The following is a 23,648-nucleotide window of genomic DNA, read 5'->3' on the forward strand; positions in this document are numbered from 1 at the left end:
TCACTTTCTCAGAGGATGCCTTCTCTGGCCATATCCTCCAACCCAACTAGATCAAATGTCCTGTAGCCCATTTTTGTTAACACCCTACAATTCTTCATAGCACTTCAACAAAAATTAGCTAATATTTGCGTAGTTATCTGATCATTGCCTAATTCCCTCCACAAGACTATAACCATCACAAGGACTGATCCACGGTTGTCTTGTTCACTGCCATACCTCTAGGACCCAGCACAGTCCCTAAACACAGAAGACACTGAATACAAGTGATGAATACATGAATGAAAGTCTAGAAAGAGTAAGTCCTTGCCCAAGGTCACAATTATGGTTCAAGATTTGGAATCTAAGCTCAGACTGAAGGTCCTGGGATCTGCTTCCCCACGGTGCTTCGATGATCTCTTGGTTTGCCAGATTTTCCACATATAGAGAGTATGTTCTCTAAATTCAGGGCCATGTAAAGGTGTTTATAGCAACTGACTATATAGTATCTGATTATTTACAGTATCACAAGTGTAGTATAGAATCATGTTCCTGACATAGCCAAAGGAGGATAAGACACTTTAACAGGTAGAGAAAGAGCTTTTGCCTAAGAGCTACAAGGTATGAATCCCAATATTTCTATTTCCTCTCTCCTGCCAATCATCTTCTATAGATTCATAACCACCTGTACTCAAAAAGCATTTGTGCCAGCTCTACGACCAACATATGACTTCTGTCAAATCATTTCTCCCATCCAGGTTGTGTTTCCTCAACTGTAAAATGAAAGGTCGGACCAGATTCTGGGTAGTGCAAACGGCACCTAAGTTAGAGAAGATCTGGAAAAGAGTCTCGGTTCTAACACTTCCTCGATATGCAACTTGCATTAGGTCGAACTCTCTGGACCTCAAATTCATCTGTAAAAATGTAGATGACAATACTATTTGCCAGGGTTACCAGGACGATAGAATTAGATAAGGGCTGCAGAAACATTTTGTAACTAGAGAACAGATACTGAAATGGTTAACTGCTCGCCGAGGGAAGACACAGAGTAATGGTTAAAAGTTGAGGCTTTGTAATTTAAGCTCCGTCACATACTAGCCGCACGTCCCTGGTAGTTATTTCCCTGAGCTTCCATTTCTTCATCATGGGGCGGGGGAGGGGGTGGAATAATACCTACTACCCTGGGAAGATTAAATGTTCCTGCCAAATAGTGGGCCAGTAAGTAGTGGCTACTATTGAGTGAGCTCCCTCCTCCTCCGCCACCCGCGAAGTCCCTAGCTAATGGGCCAAGCCCCGCCCCCACCCCATGAAACTCTCTGGGAAGCGACAGGTCCCGCCCCCAATCTTAAAGGTCAAGCCGGACTCGAATGGAACCGGTCGGGGGACAGCGATCAGACTCCCTAAAGTCCCCAGAAATCTTTGAGTAGAAGTCTCTGGCACCCGGACCCAGCGCGCGCCTCGAGGCTGTGCAGAGGCCACTCACCAGCTATCGCCCAGGTTACTAGGAAAAGACCTATGCGACCCCGGTGACGGCAGCGGCGCGGGCGCCATGACGTCACGGGGCGGCGCGGCGGCGCAGGCGTAGCACGTCACCGACGGCCTGGCAGCGGGCGGCGGTGAGGCGGACGCGTTTGGAGGGCCGTCGGGCCGCGGAGTCGGGATCTGCTTCTGGGGCATGAGCCGAGGAGACGACGTCGAGGCCACGAGGTGAGTCCGGCCGAGATGCGCCGCTGCACCCCAGCGTCGGCCCCGCGAGGGGCTCGCAGAGGAGACTGCCCTAGCAAGACGGCTTCTCAGGCCCCGCCCCGGATTGTCCCGCCGCTAGCCCGGAAATAACAATCAGAGAAATGACCCATCGGGTCTGGGAATTCGCGGCCAGGAATCGGGAAGCCGGGATTCCAGGCTGGACCCTGCCGTTACCGTTAGCTTTAGGAACGAGTGGCTTTGGTTCTCTGGACTTCAGTTTCCCCGTATGATTTTTCCTGCCTTTCAGGTTGTTGCAGGTCAGCTGCAAAAATAGATAACAGCGTTTTGTGAGCTCTGTTAATAGAGGGGGTTGTCGCCATTGCAAACCCAAAAGCTTTTGGTAGTCGCATGCCATCTTGATCTCATTACACTTTACCGTTCCTCAAAAGGCCCTGTGCTGAGCTGTCACAGGTACTCTCATTTAAGCTTCTTAACGACCCACGAGTTAGGGATAATCATACCCATTCTAGAAAGGAAGAAGAAACGTGGGCTCCAAGTGGAGCCTCATTCATTCATTCAGTAAATATTGAGCACCAGCCAGGAGCCAGGCAGTATACCAAGTGTTGGGGATAGAACTATGATCTATCATAGGCATAGGCAGGGCCCTGCCATGTAGAAGCTTACATTCTAGTGAGGGAAATAGAAAATGGAATAGGAAATAATACTGAATTGGCATTACATGTAAAGGAAAGGTGGCTTTGATACAAACTAACAAGGAGCTCAACCCTTAGGGAATGCTTTTCTGAGAAGACATTTATTAAGCCATGCAATAACTGGATACAAAAGCCAGAATTTGAATCTAGATCTTTTGGCCCCATATCCTGTACTCTTGCCACTAAAACGTGGTACCTTCCCGTGATATTAGGTAGTTGTTGGTATTGCTGTTTTCAGACATAAAATCAGGTGATATTAGGTAGTTGTTGGTATTGCTGTTTTCAGACATAAAATCAGGAGGTTCTATTGAAGCCTCATCTCAAATGTCATGTTCTGTAGAGAGGCCTTCCCTCTCCACTAATCCTGAAGTAGTCCAACCCCTATCTCTCTGTCAAATTACCTTGCTTGATTGTGTTTGCAGCTGTCAGTAATTACATCTTGCTGATTTATTTTCGTTTTCTTTTGTCCCACCCCTCTTCCAAATACAAGCATCCCTAGTGGGACCTCGTCTGTTCACTGCTTTGTCTCCAGTGTCCAGACAATGCCTAGAAATAGGAGCACATTTTTTTTGTTTGTTTATTAAATGAATAAGTGATCTGTAGGAAAATTGGAGGAAAGGAAAGCAGGGATAAGACAAAGTGTTTCTCCTCCTCTGTTTCCACTCCTGAGATTCTGTTTCTGTGTGTTTCACATTTTCTCTCAGGAGGTAAGAGCAAGATCTATAGCTATTCGTTTCTCTATTCAGCACATAGCCCTGGGCTTAGAAATTAGCAGTTGCTTATCAATGCATTGCTAGACAGGTTGACCATGGGAGTGAAAGAGAAAGAAAAATACCTTCACACGTGGGGCTAGAAAACTTGTTCAATGAACAGTTACTTAGGGCCCACCGTGTGCCAGACTTCATAGGCTCTGCTGAGGTGAATAAGAGATAATGACATGTTCAGTATATGTCACCTGTTGTTTTTAGGACACAGTTCCTGCAGCACTGACCTCTGAGGCACATCTGCTTATATTACACATGGTTCGTATGTGTATTCTAGTTCTGAAGTCTGGCACAACCTGCCGTCTTCCCAGCTCTTTTTTCTTTCTCTACCACATTATACATTTGTTAAAGCTTTATTTTACATCTGTCATCTCAGTTTTAGCCCTCTCAGCAACCTTAAGTTACAAGCAGGGTAAGGTTTAGTATGTAGAGATGAGGAAACAAACTTAGAGAGAAGTGACTTCCAGTAGAAATGCCAAAATTTGAAACCAGGTCTTCTTGACCCCCAGGTTTTTTCCCTTGCCTCTGCCATCATAACCCTCATCCTCCCTTTTTGGTTGTGAGATGAGTCATTTCAGGATGAAAGACTAGTAATAATTTAAACTAACTTTAATTGAAAGCTTCTTGGGTGTGATGCATCATTCTTAACGCTTTGGGTGTGTTAACTCAGTAAATCCACACAACTTTTATTAGGTGTTGTTCCATTTCAGAGATGTGGAAGCAGGTAGAGACTGGCAGACTAACTTGAGCAAGGTCACACAGCTAGTAAATGGGCCAACTGGAATGACGAAGGAGGGGTTAGTTTCTTCCTCTGAGTCTCTCCCATAATATTAAACGTGATGCTAGTGAACATTTATTGATTGCTTGCTGCTGTTAGATGCAGTGTTTAATGATTTTTCATGCACTGTCTCTCATCTTCACAACAGCCCTATAAGATAAGAACTGTCCTCGCCATTCCTCATATGTATGAGGAAATGGAGGCCTAGAATGTTCAGGTTATTCACCAAGTCACACAACCCGCTTTCAAACCGAGTTCTAACTCCAATATCTACAGCTTTAAATTTCCTAGATGGCCTCTTCCATGAGGAAGACATGTCTGCTGCTCTTTCCCACCCATCTTCTTCTGTGCCATTAACACTCTTCTTTCTGGTGATTTCCAAGACTTATTTTGGGGTGACGGTTTTTAAACTGGAGTATCATGTAGTAATAGAAAAGAGCCTTTGGCCTCCTGCCCAGTCTGCCTCTGGCTTCAGAAGAGGAAAACTAGTTTCTGCACACAGAACCCCGCCCCTTTCACCTTAAATGGAAGCTTTTGCACTCTGGCTGCCAGAGGAGCTGTCCCAAGGGAGCTGGTGCTGGGGCCCTGGTTGTGGAATGACTGGGGCCTTTGAAGAACTGGCCAGAGCTTGCCCTCCTTGAATAAATGTTTGTTGAATTGAATTTGAAGCCTCATGTTCACACAGTGTTGCTCCTCTCCTGCCTGAATGTTCACATTTCCTTTAGTTTTTCATAGAGATTGATGGAAGCAGAAACCAAAACTCTTCCCCTGGAGAACGCATCCATCCTCTCAGAGGGTTCCCTGCAGGAAGGGCACCGGTTATGGATTGGCAACCTGGACCCCAAGATCACAGAGTGAGTCTGAGTCATCTTAAATCATTACCTACCACACTGGGATGTTTGCACTGATAACGTTCAGAAGAATTTCCAAGAGATTCAGGATATATTTTGGCCCTTTTGTGTATGTTTTAATTATCTTTGAAGGGTATGTGCTTTTGTTATTAACCTGTTATGCTCACATTTTTTTCACATTTGAACTCTTCTGCAAGAACATAGGCTTGGGAATGGTTTAAAACATAGACCTCTTTTTTTCTGTTGGCCAAAAATGTTTTCCCGTTTTCACCACTTTGAATCCTTATACCCGGTGACTGTAGCACATTATTTTCTAGAATCAGCCCACGGCATACTCTTACTCCTCAAAATGAAGGAACAAGTGGGAGAAGTCTCTGTACCTTCACAAACAGGCAGAGGGTACCACTCGATTGTAATTCATGTGAAGCATCCATGGAACCACAGAAGGTCAGAGCTGGAAGGCATCTTAAAGATCACATCAGTCCCTTTGGTTTTCATTCAGTCATTAAATGACACGAGTACTTGTTGTGTGCCAAGTGCCCATCTGTGCCAAGTGCCATGCTAGGCAGTGCTCAGACGTTTTAAATCTGAGGAACCTTGTCTTAAAGTAACCAGGACCTGTTTTTAAAATAAAAACTCAGAGCTGCTCTGATTAAAGGATGGGGAGAGGTACACCCAAAGCCTTTTGGCAACCGCTACCCTTTCTGTGATGCTCAGTTAGTTATAGGACTCCATGGAGCACACTTGAAAACCTCAGATATGATCCAGCTCTCTTAACCAGCAGTAAAGAAAACTGGGTCCTAAGACAGGGAAGTACCTTACCCAGGATAACAAAAGCAGTTAAATTGTCCTGACTCCCCACTCTTTGTACTCTGGCCATTGTAATGGAAAGCAGTTCCTTAGCAGAGTGAATTAAGGGTTTTTTTCCTTCTCCCTGTTGCTCAGTAGTTACAGGGCTGTGGTTGGTGGCAGGATGGTTAAGGAGTGAGTAGATCGGGCTCTGAGGGATCAGTGCTAAAGCAAACCTGGAGTATGCCATCAGTCCTAGAAGTTACTCCCTTTGAAATAATGTTAAAGGTAGGGTGAGGGGAAACAAGAGAATCCATTTACTTGACTCTAGGATGAGAAGAGGTATACAGAGGGTTGGGATTGGGAGAAGGAAGGGGATGTGGCCTGATGGGTCAGGATCATAACAAAGTTTAGTTCTTTAATTCTGCTCAAGTTCAGATCAGCTAAGTATAGATAACTTTGGGTCCCTCTAGGAATTATGATGCCATTTAAGATACGTTGTTTCCATGTTATGTTACCTTGGTCACTGGGGCTCTGGAGTATGAACTGTGCATTTATTTTGGTTCTCTTTATGGTTCATGGCTTTGAGGATGAATGTGTGAATCAGCCAAGCCTCTCAATCATGTCTGTTGATCAGAGAAGCTGTTTCCATCATCTAAAACCCAAGCTGTGAAAGGATGCTCCCGAGATGTTTTCCATTCCCACCTCTGCTCGTCTGAATGGAAATCTGGGGCGTGGAAACACTGTCCATTGTTTTGGCTGCAGTTCACCATAATGAGGCTTGTTCTGATTGTGTCCTGTTGCTTGATAGGAAGGTTCAAATGGGCATCTGCCACCTCAGTTTATGTCATAAATGAATGTTTTCTTCAGTTAGAGCATTATCAGGAACATTGAAACAAAACTTTCCTACTGGTATCTCTGCCCTTTGTACGTCAAGGTGAAGATGGGCATTACGTGCTGAACTGCAGATGAGGGCTTCGCAGGGTCTGCCTGTGGCTTCCCCACCTCTGTGTCATCTGCAATTTTGTTCACTGTTTTTCTTCTCTCGATTCCTTATGTTAAAACATTTTCTCTGCCAAACAAACTGATTTGTTAAATAGTAATAAATTTCTTTTTAAAGATGCAGCTACCAGTCATAGCTATGGTTAGCATGAAATATTTATTCATGTTGATTTGTGTTTGTTATTTTGTGGTTGCAGCATTCACCATCTCATGGCCGTGCTAGCTGCCGAGAACACCTGTACGACCAAATAGGTTTTAGAGGTTTAGCTTTATTATTATTTGTGGAGGTAGCAGATCCCAAACCCATGTTCTTTTTACCCTATTCTGATTCCTCCCAATTATATTACACTTCATATTTCTAACCTATAAGGTGAGAATGTTCAACTAATAATTTGCATATTTTTTCTAGCTCTGGTATTACATTAGTTCCTCTTATTTAAACTCATAACGTTGTGAGTCAAGTAGAAGAGATAATATTTTCCTTGTATTTATTTATTTATTTTTAAGTAGGCTCCATACCCATCATGGAGCTCAGTGCAAGACTTGAGATTGAGAGTCAGACCCACTTAAGCAACTGAGCCACCCAGGTGCCCCTTTCCCTGTTCTATGGGACAGGAAGAGTTAAGTAGGTTGACTTAGTATACTGAAAAGTAGTTAATGATGGGACTAACTCCTGTTACCTAATTTAGTGCTCGTTGCACAGATATTCTAATAGTCCACATAACAGAAAAATCATAACCTAAAGTATCCTATTCAAAATTTTAAAATGTAAGGACTTCTTTTAAATTGTTGTGGGACCCAGTCTAACCATAGGGTAAAAACAGTACCTCCATGTACCGTTGCTAGTGCCTGCAACAGAGAAGCCGAAAAAGTTAATGTCCTTAGACATTGTCTGTTTTCCACACTGTGGTTTCCTCTGAAAGGATTAATGCTGGCTCTCTTTTTCAAACATTAAATGTGCTGTATAGAAAGCCAAATTGGTAGCCACTGCACAGCTCATAAGGGGAAATGAAGAGCAAGGGGTACCTGGGTGGCTCAGTGGGTTAAGCCTCTGCCTTCGGCTCAGGTCATGATCTCAGGGTCCTGAGATCCAACCCTGCATTGGGCTCTCTGCTCAGCAGGGAGCCTGCTTCCTCCTCTCTCTGTCTGCCTCTCTGCCTACTTGTGATCTCTCTCTCTCTCTCTCTCTGTTAATTAAATAAATAAAAATCTTAAAAAAAAAAAAGAAAAAGAAAATGAAGAGCAAAGCCAGCAGAGATTCTTAAGAAAGGGACATTCTAAGTAGAGGGTATAAGTAGAAGTAAGAAAGAGTGGGTGAGCAGAATATCGGGAGGACCTTTTTGACTAAAGGAGAGGTTAAATACTAAGTGATAGTGAAAACAGTAATTGGGTAGATAGAATACTATCAGATTAAGACAGGGTCTTTAAAATTTACTCAGACAAGAAATTTGAATTTCTTGTGGAAGAGACTTGCTGTGAGTGTTTAACAGGATACTGACAGCATGAAAGTGCTGTTTTAGGGGGGAAATGAGACATCAGTATGTAGAGTAGGTTGGAGGAGCAAAGACTAACAACGAACATTAGCTAGAAGAGACTGCCAGAAACTAGGCATATCATCTAGGTAGAGACAGTGAACTTGGAAGTCAGTCTAAGAGACGGTGAAAGAGATGAAGAACATGATTGAAGAACAGAGAATTGAGGATGACCCTGATGTTTCTTGCCTGAGAAATAGAGAATCGTGTCAACGCTGACCGGTGGGATAGCTGGAAAGGGCATCTGTTTGTGGAGGGAGGTGGTCAGTGTGGGTTATACGAAGTAAATTTAAAGGCAGTGGAGAGCCATCTAGGGGAAAATGTCCTTCTGAGGTCGAGTTTCAGAGATGAACTAGAGCATGTGCATGGATGTGGGAGAACAGTGTGTTTACCCCCAAAGAAACCCTGGCTTTCTCAGCCTTTTCCTTGTTTTTCCATTATGATTCATGCTTCTTTTAATGCCTTGGTTTGCATGAATCAGCCTTTACTGTTTGCTACTTAAATTTGAAACCCAGTAACACGATTTAATAACATATAGAACATACAGAACAGAGAACATAAAGACCTAGCAAATAATCATTTCTGTAAGTTTATAAAAAACATTTTTCACTAAAATTATGCATTTAAAACAGTCCTAACTGTCATTTCATTGACTTCCCATTGCCTACTGAAATTCCCTCACTAAAGACACCAGCATCCTTCACAACCTGTCCCCTGCCTGCCTTTCAGCCTCATTGCTGAACTGCCCTACCCCCACTCTTTTCCAGTGGAGCAGACTCTTTTTCACATTTATGTCTTTGTCCCTGATATTCACTAATAACCATGCCCCCTGCACAATTGGGCCTTTCATCTGGGTGCTCATGTACATACCTCTGTGTGCAAATATCATAGTGTTTTGCAATTTTTTGATTGCATACATCTCTCCTCTAACCAGAATGTGAGGTCCTTGAAGGCAGGGTTCTAGTTGTTCAAGTGCCTAAAACAGTTTTTGACAAGTAGTAGGTGTCTATTTTAACATCTGTGTAAATTGATTACTTCTGTGCCATTAGGCAGGAAGGCCATTTTCAAGACCCAATACGGAAAGGACTAAGTTGCAGAAATATGTTGGGACTGGTGTACTAGCTCCTGAAGCCGCAGGGCCCACGTTTCATTAAGCGAAGCAAGGCTCTGATGAGTAGTGAGCCCTCCCATACTTCAGCAACAGATGAAAGTGCTTGCAGATGTGAAAGCAAGATTCTTCAGGCTTTTTTCACTATCAGAGCTCGCAGTCCTCATCTCCAGGAAGCAAAATAGTAAACATTTCATTCCTTTTGTTTCGGTGTTCCGATAATTTCAAGAAATTATCAAACAAGGAAAGAAATCCTGGAGAAGTTGAAAGACACAGACCTAAGCAGATGTTCCTGGAATCTTAAGGTCGCACTCTTCGGGCAGAATGTATTTGTTAGCTTTTCAAAGAATAATCTGTCGGCATTTTTTTTTTCCGAGTAAATTAAAATTCATTTCCTAGGAAATGCCGATCGCCTTACCTTCCTGCTATTAAGCAGAATGGAGCTGATGAAAAGATGACCAGCCCACAGTAGCCCTTAGATTGTTTTTTAGAAAAATGGGTTTGACCCACCATTCATGGCAACTAACACATGGGCATAGTAAGTGGCAGATGTAGCTGTGAGTTAAAGACTCAGGGGAGGGGCGCCTGGCCAGCTTAGTCAGTGGAGCGTGCAACTCTTGATGGCAGGGTCATGAGTTCGAGCCCTAAATTGGATGTAGAGATTACTTTAATTAATTAATTAATTAGGACATAGAGATTAATTAATTAGACACCCAGGGGAGACTCTTCCAGCCCATCTGTGTGTGCATTTGAGAGGTTCACCCTTACTGTATGCCTAATCAAAAATCAAGTAAAACCAGAAATTTGCACTTGAGGTATCTCTCTTTCCCCAAAGGATCACCTCCTACATCCTCACTAGCAGCTGAAGTCTCCTGATGGGAGTTGAGAATTTAAAATGTAGGAGGTTACAGTTGTTTTCCCTTTCAAAACCGGTCTAAAGACCAGATTAATGTCCACAGTATGCCTTGGGATCCTTGTATCCTGCCCCAGTGCAAGACCTGTATTATGTCTTCCTTGCTCCGTTGTCAGGCACCTGATCCAGGATAATGGGCTTGCTTGTTGACGGGCATTTGTATGAGATTTAATATATATAGCTTATGATCCACTTCATATCTTTCTGCCTCCCAAAGGAGATTCTTACTCAAGAATAAAATCTTGATGAGTTTCTCCTAGAAAACAATGTGAATATAAATGTGGCTGTAAGGACAGCTTTACTGACTCCCTGTGGGGTAGAATTCCCAGTAATAACAGATTTAGCATGTGGGCTGATACCTTTTTAGTATCACAGGGACAGCATTGTTTAGAGAAAGCCTTGACTCCATTTGAATAGCGTGGAGGATGCCAGGAGGAAGGCCAGAGGAAAAGGAAACGGGAGAGCTGTTGGGAGAGCTGTTGGGAGAGCTGTTGGTTTGTCTCACCCTTACATCAGATGACAGGAAGTCGGAATTGAGATTGGCCACAGCAACCTGTTAAGGCCACATCTGTTTGAATAACTTAAAAGCTCTATAGAAACCAAGTAAGTTTTAGAGAAAGGAATCCAAGAGAGGACGAGGGGCGGAATGGCAAATAAGAGCTAGGGGTGAACCTCCTGCCTGGAAAAAAATTCTTCCTGGGGCCATCCCTATTCTTTAATCGATCGTGCTCCAAAGCGTAAGCTGTGTTAAAGCAACTGAAGTGGCTTAGTTACCCACAACTGGGTGATTTATAGGACTGGCCAGGTTCCCCTGCCCTCCAGGAGACCAGCCCCCGGCACATTGTGGTTCCGCATTGTCCCTAACGTTCGGTTACATCAGGGATCGAAACTCACAGGCACTTATGGAAAGGCCACTAGCTGTGGTTTGGTTTTTGGCAGAGCTTCTCACAAGTGCCATTCAGAGCTAATGATTAATTATGGAATGTATTACAGAAGTCCTCCAGAGTTGTTTTTCTGTTTGTGTGAGTGTGTATGTGTTTACTACTTTATGTATTTTTGAGATAGGGTAGGTTTTGGCATTTGGAATGTGGGTATATGTTCCCGATGGAGTTGTAGTTATTCACAAATACTAGTTCATTACTAAGAAATTTAAAAAAGAAAATAAATCAACACTGTTTTTTGAGCTTTTCTCCAAAAGAAAAGCAAATGGTGCTTGTGGGCCAGACAGCTGTTTGTTAGGTGTGGCTTTTTGTTTGGTATTTTTGTGCTGGACAGACGCATAGCCATGACAGTTTGAGTTCCCATTCCAAAGAGAGGCAAACACATCTGTTTGCCAAATAAACTAACGCAGCAGTTTGAAAAAAGGCAGGGGGCGGGGCTGTGAGATTTCCCCCCACCCAGGGTAAATTATCTCCTGCTTTTATCTCACGCTTGAGCCCAAGTGGCTGTCCCAGTGCCCAGAGTGTGCTCACGGGCTGTGCTTTCTCTGCAGATACCACCTCCTCAAGCTCCTCCAGAAGTTCGGCACGGTCAAGCAGTTCGACTTCCTCTTCCACAAGTCAGGTGCATTGGAGGGGCAGCCCCGCGGGTACTGTTTCGTGAACTTTGAAACGAAGCAGGTAATGGAACCTCTCCCCTTTCATGGTGTTTCCTATACTCCCCCACTTCTTGCTGCATCCCTCTCGACTGCTCAGAATAGCAGTGCCTTGCGGGCAAGAGCAGGGTCGGATTCCTCTCTGTGTGCCTTGCCGTGCATCCTGGAGGAGACCCTCGGTATACGAAGGAGGGAACAGCTCTCAAAATCTCCCCTCCCCAGGCTCCCGGTCTCAGGCGGCTGACCTACTTTTCTGACCAGATGCTTTGGGGTGCCCGCATTAAGCACATGGACATCCTCCTCCCTGTTCTGGTTGGTTTGTTCCTTTAGTGGCAGGCCAACAACGCCTCCTTTTCTTTCAGTAGTTTTGCCCCGTGGTGCAGAAACCCTCCCTGTGTGTGGTGAGCCACCCACAAACTCTTTTATTTTGATTTCTTAAAAATGTACCCTTCTTCTCAGTGTCTCAGAACAACTGCATACGGATTGGAATATATAGGAAGGAGGAGAGCTTTCAGCTTCAACCATGCTATATATGTGTATCTTCTTGCAGTAACATTATATCTATCCTCTGAGTGGACACGCCTTGATAAAGAAATTGAATTTGAATGTTATTAAATACAGACATACTGTTTAATATGCACTATAACTTTATTGTCATGTGGAAACACTTTGCCTAGTTATTGTTGCGTTAATAATCTATTTGGATGTTTTTCTTGTTATAAAAGTGATATTTATTAGTTGTAGATGAAAATACAGATCAGTGACTTCCCTTAATCAGCGCAATACCCAGAAATAATCACTGTTAATATTTAGTTATAGATCTTTCTTTATATTCACATGTGCACACACACATACGACTTAGATCACAGAAGGAAGACTACACCATCCTGTTTACCACTCAAAGTATATTAAGAATTATCTGTCCTCTAGTACACATCCAGATAACTTTCTATATCATGATACTGTATATCCAGGTAACTTTGTGTATTGTGATACTGTGGTTTCACCAGTGTGACTACATATTTGTAAAACTTCATAGAGCTTTAGTATATACATTTTGTTATATGTAACTTAGACCTCAATTTAAAAATGAATCAACATCAGACACCTGGGTGTCTCAGTTGGTTAAGCTACTGCCTTCGGCTCAGGTCATGATTCTGGAGTCCCAGGATCGAGTTTCATGGGATTGAGTCCCACATTAGGCTCCTTGCTTGGCAGGCAGTCTGCTTCTCCCACTGACCCTCCCTTCTCCTTCTCATGCTCGCGCTCTCGCTCTCTCTCTCTCATTCTCTTCCTCTCAAATAAATAAAATCTTTTAAAAATTTTTTTAAAAATGAACCAACATCATTTTGATGACCGTGCAATATTTTATCATAGGAATATATATAATAAGCTATTTGACTAGTCCCCGATTGTTAGCTATTTAAGTGGTCCCCAGTGGCTCACAAGTATAAACTGTGTTAGTGAATATCCGCATCCCTCGGATTATGTTTACACATACGTATATTCATGGAAATGGAGAGGCGTCAACAAAGTCCTTGCAGACTTCTGGATATGACTGCCAGTTGCCTTCAAGCGATGATATGTCACGATGTTCTGAGACTGTATGAGAGTGTCATTTGTCTTTATCTACACTGGGGATTCTTTCAGTTTCCTCTAACTTTTGCAAATGAGATTGGCGCTGAGGGATACATTGCTGTTCTAAATGGGGGAACTGGAAGGATGCTGTGTGTGGTTAGCATTTTTAAATAGTTTATTCTTCACTAATGATAGAGTGTGATTTAGCAGACAGCTAAAGTCAGTGGTCATGCTGGGCTAGATGTTGGTTTTAAAACACTGGATTATAAGTCACAAAGCCTAGCTTCTGCTGCTGGCTCTTTCATTTATCAACTTGGGGCACATCTCTTAACCTCTTTCGGCCTCAGTTTTCATTTAAAAATGGGGATTAAAAATACCTTCCTTACCTTCCAGGAAGTTGAGAGAATAGATAAGGGAATACAGGAAAGTCCCATTGGCCTTTAATCATGCTGTTACATACATGAACTCTGAAGTGACATACAGAGATTGGACATTTTGGGGGGAAATATTTATCCCCTTGCTGGCATCTTATGACTGCTAATGCTGTAGAATCAATAGAGAGTACCGCATAAATTCTAATCAACTAGATTAAACTTAAAAGAAGAGTAAAACATCTCTTATCTGTCTCTGTAACTGCTAAGCAAGGATGTCAGTGACTATGCAGTGGCTGACACCTAGTGAGTCTCAGATATTTGTTGAACGGCATGCTGGCGAGCTCCAGAGGGATGAGAGGATCACCGGTAACACCAGACTCAGAAATCTGCCGCTGTCACACTGCGGTCTCAGATAGGTTCGTCTCGTTCCTCTTCCTGTTCCTTCGGGGCTTCTTCACCCGCTGGTAAACGTGGGTTATGCTTGGCCAAATGCCTCTTGGATACAGAAGGAGCCGAGAAGGTTTGGCAGGATGGAAAAGTACGACCAGGCTTCCTGGGAGTGTCCTAGAGTGACTCTTACCAGCTTCAGGAATTCCTTTTAACCTTGTTGCTCCTGTCTGTGATAGAGAAAGGGTCAGGGAACTTTTGGCTCCAAAAGCCAGGTGCGTAGATTGGCTCACACAAATACCTTGCTCACAGGCTCTTTGACTCACTCCTGCTTTTTCCGGCCTGGTTTCCTTCACTCCCATAACGTTTGAAGCCATTACTGTTTCTTGCTTTGGATCCAGAGTAAAAGCCCTAGTCTGGGGTATAGTTCCAAGGTCCCTGAAGGGAAGTAAATTTGTTAGCACGGTGTATAGAAAGGTATCACCTAGTAAGAACAATCTGGTAACATTGCTTGATTGAGCGCTAGTCGTATTACCCATATTTTATAGGTGAAGAAGTTAATATTCACAGAGATTAAGGGACCGTTACACTGGCAATAAGCGACAGCCACCGTTTTTGTTTAACTGACTTTACAGAACTCATGCCCTTCCTGTTATTCTGCCTTTTTTCTTTATTGTACACCCTTTGCGAGCTGTTTATCAAAGGCAGTCTGGTTAGGATTGCAGCCATCAAAGCTAGTGCGGCCCTGTGAGATACATACAGTTAATGAGGCATTTGAATTTTTGGCTAACATCCGTCCCTTTCCCGGACAGGAAGCAGAACAAGCCATCCAGTGTCTCAATGGCAAGCTGGCTCTGTCCAAGAAGCTGGTGGTGCGGTGGGCTCACGCGCAAGTGAAGGTAAGTCTGCTGGGCTGGAACGGCAGCACCGAGCTCACCCGAACTGAGTGTTCCAGAAGATCGCTGTCCACTTTAGCCATTTGCATCCTAGCCTCTTCACATCTGGAGCAGGCATACTTTGGTCTCCTCCTTGTATTTACCATGTGTGTTGCCAGATTTTTCTTTTGAGAAACATCTCAGGAGGGATTAAGTTCCTTCATTGTTTCTCTCCACATACCCACAGATTCTGTTTTTGATTGATTTTTCCATGTGGCTGATGTGTATACTCAGACCTCTATCATGTTTTTGGTGGGGGATGTTCTTTGGAGGAGAAAAATGTATTTATTTATAAAATTAGTTGCTTTCGGCATTATTAGACTCTCCCCAGCCTCTCAGTTCTGTGGAGAGTTTGAATATGTTTATCCTAAATGCTTGAGAAATGGGGAGTTTGTAGGAGTGCTTAAAGCACCGGCATCTCATTACTCCAGGGAGTTTGAGAGTTACTTGTGGTACCAATTGTCTCCAGAGCCCAAGAAGTGGCCAGTCGCCTTGTTCATCTTACAGCTGGTCTCTTGGGAGACTGCACTGGAAAAGATAGGACCATTTAAAAAAAAAAAAAAAAGATGGCATCTATTTCACCTGGCCCAAAGGTACAAAAGTCTGGGGACTGGAAGGATCCCAAGAATTGGTTCTCTTCCTTTATAGTGGGATCTTGACAGATCTGCCTATAAAGAGATTTGTGGCAATGAAGATTGGTGCTTCAGTCTTTGGTTATAGGAGCATGAAGCACTTGCGCTCGGGGTCCAAAGTGAAAAACAGCTCAGACAGTTTGGGTCCTTATGAGGGTCTCAGGTCATCACGGAGCCTTCTCAATTTCTAGGACACATTGCCTTCAAAATAGAAACAACAGAGAATTACCAAATGCTTTTTTACTCAAAAGAAAATCAAGTCTCATTTGCCAGACTGACTTTCGTTTTCTTATTCTATGTCTCATCGAAGAGACACGTAACAAATCATCCTTGTTTCTGTCTTTCATTTGAGATCTTGATACCTTGCGGTTCTCTTGTCCTACAAGTCTTTTTGATCACAGGCTCCTGATTACTCTTTAGTATTTAATTTGCTTTTTATAAGAGGTATATAATTATCTGACATCAAATTAAACTGCCCTTTTGCTATAGGATGTTTTCTCTATCAGTGGCTGAAAGCTGTTAATACTTTGCTTCTCTAGTCAGACCTGTTGAGAGTTTAATGTTATGCTTGGTACTTTGCAAAAGTCTAGCCAAATTTTTAAGTGTTTTGAATAAAGCAAAGTAAATATTGTAAGAGGTGATATGTGACAGTTAAAACGAGAGTGTAGGAGGGCAATCGTATTGTGTATTTATACCATCTGTGAATTTGAAAGACGAAGTTCTTTCCCTACCAAATAAGGAAGACTAGTGGCTAGAAGGGAAGCTTCTTCTACACTTCTTTTTCTAAACTTACAGCTTTTAGGCCAAAACCGTGTGGAGTTTTGCATTAACTGTAAACATAAAGCAGTCCTCAGATGGTCTAGAAATACACCAGTGATATGCTGGTGGGGTTGGAGTTTCTAAACTTACGCACTACAGTAAAGGACTGGTTTTGCTTACCCAAGTGGTTTCCCTTTTTCTTTCAGAGATATGACCATAACAAGAATGATAAGATCCTTCCTATCAGTCTTGAGCCATCCTCAAGCACTGAGCCCACTCAGTCTAACCTAAGGTAAGATGGTGTACTACAGAAAGACACAAGTATTCAAGAGTGTGAGCCACTTCTTCACTCCAAGCCTTTTTTCATACTTCAGTGATTCTTTAGACTCTGAATTCAGGATAGAATGTACTAACTTTTGACGTGTTGAGAGATGTATTCAGTTAATCTCCAGAAGGCGTACATACCCTCTCCTTGCATACCCCTAAGATCACATACTTGTAGAATTCATGCATTCAGAAAAGGCTGGATGGACCTGCCACATAGCAGCCAGTGTGCTAGGCGCTGGAAACCAAGGTATGTCAGGCAGTCCTTACCCTAAAAAGAAGCCTTTTCATGAGGCCTGAAGTCTCATTGGTGTTTGTCATTGTCCACTACTTCCTCTCCAGCTGTGAGTTCCTTTACCCGGAGTACCTTCAGTCTCTCTGCTGGCTTCTGTGACAGCAACAGTGTTGCTTCTAGTGTGCACACGTTGTCAGTTACTTCTTCGGAGTTAATTCAAACCAGAAGGAACGAAGGCCTAGGTGGAGAAAGGGGAAGTTAAGTGAATGGTTGAGCAGAAGTAGAGGGTTTTGGGGTTTTGTGTTTTTTCCCCCTGCGCTGTAGCCTAAGGAGAAATTTTAACAATAGCAACATCCAGGATTTATTGAAGTTACTCTAAATCAGGCACTGTGCTAAACACTTCACATGCCATATGTCATTTAATTATAAAAATTCTGGTAAAAGTACTGTAATAGTCATGTTTTACCTCTAAGGAAGCTGGCGCTTAGCAAGGTAAACTATCTTGGCCACGCTCGCACAGGTAGCAAATAGCAGATTCCAGATTCAAAGCCAGGCCTCCTGGACTACAAAAGTCAGTCTTTGACTTACTACTTCAAAGAAACTTCATGCTGCAAACACAGGGATACTGTCCTGAAGCCTATTCCAAGGGAGGGAAAGCAGATATGTGAAGGAGCATCCATGTCCTGAAACGGTTAGAAATCAGCATGCAGTCACAAAGTCAAGAAAACGATGCCTATTTGGATGGAGGACCAGACAGCAAAAAACCTTTCTTGTGTATTTTCTGCACCAAACAAAACAGATTTGTGAGCATCTCCTTAAGCTGCAGGGCAGGGTAACCCTGAAATGTTTTCAGGAGTGACAAAGTTAGCAAAGTAAAATTGAATTTATAGTTAGTAGTCTAATATCATTAATTTTTATAATACTAAAATATTGGACTTAATATTTAATAAAGTATTATGTATCATATATTGTAAGTAAATTACTAAATTTAATCTTTATAGTAAATATTAAATGTAATAGTTAATATCATTGATTTCTTAATTTTGTTGTCTTTTACTATTTTCTACTCCCAGAAATTAAAAAAAAAACATATGATGACTTTTGTAGATTCACTGGGAACCATATCACCCCCGTGGTCACAGATTTAGAAATCTGACTCCTGTTGGGAAGAGACCATTGCATTTATGCTTGGAGCTCTACACGTTACAGTGACGTGTCTTTAGTTTTCTTTTCAGTGTTTACACTTATATTAGACAATCCAGTGTTTTACATTTATTTTGTAATACAGAGAACCTCAGTTTACATCTTTGTATTAGCATCTATACCTAAATAGAGAAAGCTGTTTTTTCATGACTCCTACAGAACAGCGGCTGGCAGTCCCGCTGACAGAGGAGGTGCTGGAATGCATCTTGGTAATACCTCGGTGTTCTTTCTAATTGTAATGTAGGTGGTTGATTCTGCACTGGCCGTGTAAAGTTAGGAGTGTGTGCAGCAGGTGCACACTTTCTGAGGATCTCTAAAAGGCCATTGTAACGTTCCCTTCCAAGTTTCTCTCCCTGTCTGTACACCACTGACAGCATCGAGAATGGAAAGGGAACCATGGGTCATAGAATACCCACTGCCTGAGGGCTTTGCATTCTGGTCCCAGGATGGCAGTCGGAAGGGAATTCCTCCCAACTTGTGCAGTGTCTCCTCACCCCTTCTCTCTAATTCAGGTGCTCAGCTCCCAACCTGATGGAGAGGAAAGAGCAAGGGCTTTGGTGATAATATACCAGGTTTGAATCCTGGCTGTGCTGTGCTGTTAGCTGTGTGAACCCGGGGCAGATGACTCCCTCTCTGCATGTGTTTCTTTATCTGTAAAGTGTGGATATTATCACAAGGACTAGAAACAATATAGGTGAAATTCTGGGCCCAGTGCCTGGTTCATTGTATGCACTCCATAAATGATTGCATCTAGAAACACCTATTTGTTAGCAAAAAAAGATCTTGTAGGATCCAGGGTGTGTTTTCCATCATTATTCAGTGATTCAAAAAGTGGTGCATTGTACTAGTTCATAGCCTTGAGTCTCAGCTCTCCCACTTACTGGCTGCGTAATATTGGGCAGGCTGACCTTCCTGTGCCTCGGTCTTTCATCTGCAAAATGAGGAGCGTGACCTACCTTATCGTGTTGTTTTCAGTCCTACACGAATTATTTTATTTGTTTTTTTAATTGTGGCAAAAGACATAAAATAGCATTTACCATCTTAATCCATTTTGGGTGGACACTTCAGTGATACCAAATACGTCTGTAGTTTTGTACAACTGTTACCACCATCTTTCTCCATCATTCTTTTCATCTTGCAGAACTGACACTCTGTGCCCATTAAATAATAATTTCTCATTCTCGCCTCCTCCAAGCCCCTGGAACCCCCGTTCCACTTCATGTCTATGATTTTGACTAGTCTAAGTACCTTAGACAAGTGGAATCATCCAGTATTTTGTCTTTTTGTGACTGGCTTGTTTCCCTTAGCATAATGCCCTCAAGGTTCATCCATGTTGTAGCATATGTCAGAATTCCCTTCCTCTGTAAAAGCCCAATAATTTTCCAGGATATGATACGATACCACATTTTGCTTATCCATTCATACATCAATGAACACTTGGGTTCCTTCTACATTTTAACCATTGCGGCTAATGCTGCTGTGAACACACGAGTGTACAACATCTCTTCCAGACCCCACTTTCAGTTTCTACGTGAATTATTTGAGTGCCCACTATCTGCCTAGTACTAAGGTGTCAGACAGTGTTTGTGTCTGAAGATTAAATGTAGCCACATGCGAGTACCTAACGGTATCTGAGTTTTTTGTAAAAATTTAATAGATGGTTTAGGTTTGATCTTTTTCTTAAAATGTTACTTGGGTGTGTGTTTTATGTGACATATTTGCATATTCATATTTGAGTTATCTTGTTGCTTCTGTGACATGCATAAAAGGCACAAGGAAGATAAGATGCACACGTATTTCCTGAGTGCACCCAGGCCCACTCTGATCCTCTGCTGTCCTTTTTCCAGTGTCACCGCAAAGATAAAAGCCATTGAAGCAAAGCTGAAAATGATGGCAGAAAATCCTGACGCAGAGTATCCAGCAGCACCTGTTTATTCCTACTTTAAGCCTCCGGATAAAAAAAGGACTACTCCTTATTCTAGAACAGCTTGGAAATCTCGAAGATGATGGTTATGAATTACTGCGGCAGCAAAAGCAAATTGGTCTCCACACCTGAAATCCTCTGCCTTTGTACTTTGTCGATGTGAATGGTACTACCCAACAGAGCACAATCACATGTTAAGGTTTGGTAACATAACATTTTCGGATGTTCTCATGGATGTTTCTTCCCTGAAGTATGCATGGAATTGAGCATCATCCAGAATAAATAGAATTGTGTCCAAAATTGTGATTTGAACATGGGGATGCTCTGGTTGGCTGTTTTGTTTGGATTTGTAACTCCAGAAACATAGTATGCCAGAGAGAAAGGCGAACATAAGAAATGTTTATTATTTAAATCAGGAAAATGACGTTATTAACGTCCGTCTTTCAGAAAAAAAAAAAAAAAGTGTTTTTCTATGCTCAAATGTCTTTACAACATAAAGAAAAAGTAAGAGGGAGGGAAATAAGAGATTTAGAATCATGTTGAGAACTATTATTCTGGAATTTATTATGGAAATCCCTTCAACTGGACTAAAAAGAAAAAGTTCTTGGCAAAAGGGAGCTGATTCTTTGAGCATACGTTGTGGTGATCTGTTTAAGAATTATGGTTACTGTTTCAAAATCCCAGTTAGGAAAACATGGTGTATATCTTATCATTGTCTGCATCAACAAAACTGTAGATTCAAATTTAGCATTTTATACCACAATGGAAGTTCTCTTTAGAAATCCAGTCTTTATTCTATAGTGATCATTTTTTTAAAAAAATCTAAATAATCCTGCCTTCTATAATACCAAATGTTGTTATTAACGTGGGACTTTTAAAATTGCACTTACTGCATGAGATTGTTTTTTACAGCATGAGAATGTTCTATTTGGAATTGTATCATGATCAATCTAAATAGAAAAAGCAAAACTTCTTGGAAAATCTAATCGTTGCTATATTGATCTCTGTCAAGCATACTATTTATTAATAAATATGTAGGGGGGTGTGTCGAAGAAATTGAACTGTCTTGTACAGCTTGAGGAGGGGACATGCGGTGGACACAGAAAGTCAGCGGAGCAGGCCTGGTCTGGTGCCACCATTGTAAAATGACCTCCTGTTTTCTGTAGTTTTTAAAGGCTTGGAAAGACTGCATGACTTTTCAAATGATTCGTCCTTCATAGAACATACTTCTGCCCAGATATGTTTTGCCAGTTGGAATATCTTAACTATAAGAACAGAGGAAGAACAATTAAATCCGCAGAAGAGGGAGCACATTTCTGTCAGCAGTTTGGGTGATTTTGGTGCCTGGTTGACAGGATGTTCCACGGGGCAGCGCCTTTGCTTCTTGACCAGGTCAATCATTCTGAGAGCGAGGCGCCATTCTTAGTGATTACAGACACCTTACCGTGATCGCTGCTCACAAGAGGAGGCTTTCACGTTAGGAATTCAAGTTTTCCTATGAGCATAAGTGAGTTGAAGACTTTTGAACCAAATCTTGAGCTTAGTAAGGACTCAGAATTCACAGAACCGGTTCAGAGAAGTTTTCATCCCCTTTCCCAAGGTAAATCTTTTTAGATATCTTTAGATATTAAATACTTTCTGCATTTATTAGCTCTGTTTATGATGCAAGTAACTCTCCTTCCATTTGAGGGATAGTTCAGGGAGATGGGAGCAATAATCTCCCATTTTTCTGGTGACTTCCTAAGAGTACAGAATTCACCATTTTATCCTTACGTCCTCAAAGGGTATGGTGGGATAGGACTTACTTAATGCAACATAGTCTCTATTTTTAATAGGAACCTAGAAAATACTTAACTTTGAATTACCTAGAATTGTTTCCTTTAGAAACCAGAGCTATTTATTTGTATTTAAAGCAATGTTTATTATTTGTACGGATTCTTAATTCCTCTGTGTGAATAAATGCAAGACAGTGTCTGTGCGGTTGTGTCTTCTCTCATTTATTTTCTGGACTAAAGACTACAGTTCTCTGGCAGGCTCATTTCCCCTCAGGACTTGGGCCGGCATGTCCAGGCGGGGTGCTTTTTCTAAGTGCCTTCTCTGTAGAAGGCTCTGGCTAGAGGCATCCTCAGACCGTTCCCTCCATGCATCATGCGTGCCTACTTCTGTTGTCAGAGATGAGAAAGAGACTAGTCGTTCCACAGCAAACCCAACCATTTGAAAAGAAGCCATAAGTGGAAGTTCGTGAAAGTATCAACACTATGTTTGGTCCTTCTTCCAGAGCAGAGGTTCAAAGAATAAATGTATGTGTCATAAGTGTGCTGAAAGCAGCCTGGTGAAAGGTTTGTAAAATACCAGTGTTAACTTGGTTGATTGACTCACTGTTTGAAATTACAGGAGTGGGGGCACCTGGGTGGCTCAGTTCATTAGGCATCTGGCTTCGGCTGGTCATGATCTCAAGGTCCTGGGATGGAGGTCCGCGCCGGGCTCCCTGCTCAGTGGGGAGTCTGCTTCTCCCTCTCCCTCTCCCTTTGTCCCTCTCCCTGGCTCATGCTCTCTCTCTCTTTCCCTCTGCATTCTCTTACATAAATAAATACAATCTTGAAATTACAAGAGTGAAGAATTGAAGGAAATATTCAGGAAGGAGATAGGAGCTGTATCCGTAATCTCATCTCTTTTATCAGATGCAAAATGTAACCCTAAGTGGGCATTCTGTAACGCATCTTCCTGTTGGGTAAGAGGATCACATGAAAGGTTTCTCAAAGCATGTTGAGAATAAGAGTGGTTGAAAACCAAATATTCCAGAGCTCCGTCCCCGGTCTATTAAGTTACATACAGTTGTTTTCTGAATCAGCAAATCTGTTATCTTTTTAATACTTGTATAAAAGGAACAAGATTAAGTCTTGCCTTATAAATTGAATGTTCAGTATTTCCTATGTGTAATCATGATGTTCCTAAAATACAATTTGATGCTGGAGTGCCTGGCTGGCCCTGTCAGTTAAGCTTGGTTTTGGCTCGAATCATGATCTCGGGCTTGTGACCTTTCAGCAGGGGGTCTGCTTGATATTCTCTCTCTCTCCCTCTGTCCTCCCCCTGCTCGCTCACTCGCTCTCTCAAATAAATCCTAAAATATTATTTGATACCATCCTATTTATCCTTGATGTCTCTCTCTCCTGCTCCTGTCCTGTCAACTATACCTTCAAAATCCATCTTGAATCCAACCACTTAGCACACCCAGCACCACTGGTTTTTTTGCTCAAGCCATTGTCCTCTCTTGCATGGGCTCCTGCAGTGGCTTCCTGCTGATCTCCCTGCCTCCCCTAGTGCCTCGTTAGGGTCCGTTTTCCACACAGTCAGCCAAAACGACCCTTTTAAAAATCTGAGCATGTCATGCCTGTCTGAGTGGCTTTGCATCACACCTAGAATAAAATGCAGAGACCTGCCAAGGGCCAGAATGGCCTGACCCCGACCACCTGTCTGTCCTTAGGGCCTACTGTTACCGCCTTTGTTCACTGCTCCAGCCACACTGGCTTTGGTGTTTCTTGAATACAAGGGAGCCCCAACCCCAAGGCCTTTGCATCAGCTGTCCCACAG

General features: G+C 42.5%; 2 protein-coding genes across 6 annotated transcripts in view; one reads left to right on the forward strand and one right to left on the reverse strand.

The window, feature by feature from the left end:
* MRRF (mitochondrial ribosome recycling factor) overlaps positions 1-1,653 on the reverse strand; it is a 52,801-nt gene extending 51,148 nt beyond the window's left edge. For all 4 annotated transcript variants that reach the window (XR_009346266.1, XM_059141129.1, XM_059141128.1 and 1 more), the window contains exon 1: positions 1,460-1,653. Coding sequence is in view for 3 of the 4 variants with exons in the window: in XM_059141129.1 (XP_058997112.1) it covers positions 1,460-1,653 (194 nt within the window). In the remaining variant the exon portion in view is untranslated. The remainder of the gene's footprint in view (positions 1-1,459) is intronic.
* Positions 1,547-22,031, forward strand: RBM18 (RNA binding motif protein 18). 2 transcript variants are annotated; one of them, XM_059141130.1, is made up of 6 exons: positions 1,547-1,683; positions 4,643-4,771; positions 11,605-11,731; positions 14,858-14,944; positions 16,578-16,663; positions 19,981-22,031. In XM_059141130.1, the coding sequence occupies exons 2-6, from the start codon at positions 4,659-4,661 to the stop codon at positions 20,138-20,140; spliced, it is 573 nt and encodes a 190-aa protein (XP_058997113.1). In that variant the 5' UTR covers positions 1,547-1,683; positions 4,643-4,658; the 3' UTR covers positions 20,141-22,031. The 2 variants fall into 2 exon arrangements, with proteins under 2 accessions (XP_058997113.1, XP_058997114.1); XM_059141131.1 differs by having other exon boundaries at positions 1,548-1,683; positions 4,653-4,771.
* Positions 22,032-23,648: the final 1,617 nt, after the last annotated feature.

Source organism: Mustela lutreola, chromosome 12, assembly GCF_030435805.1.
Source record: "Mustela lutreola isolate mMusLut2 chromosome 12, mMusLut2.pri, whole genome shotgun sequence".
Taxonomy (NCBI): Eukaryota; Metazoa; Chordata; class Mammalia; order Carnivora; family Mustelidae; genus Mustela; species Mustela lutreola.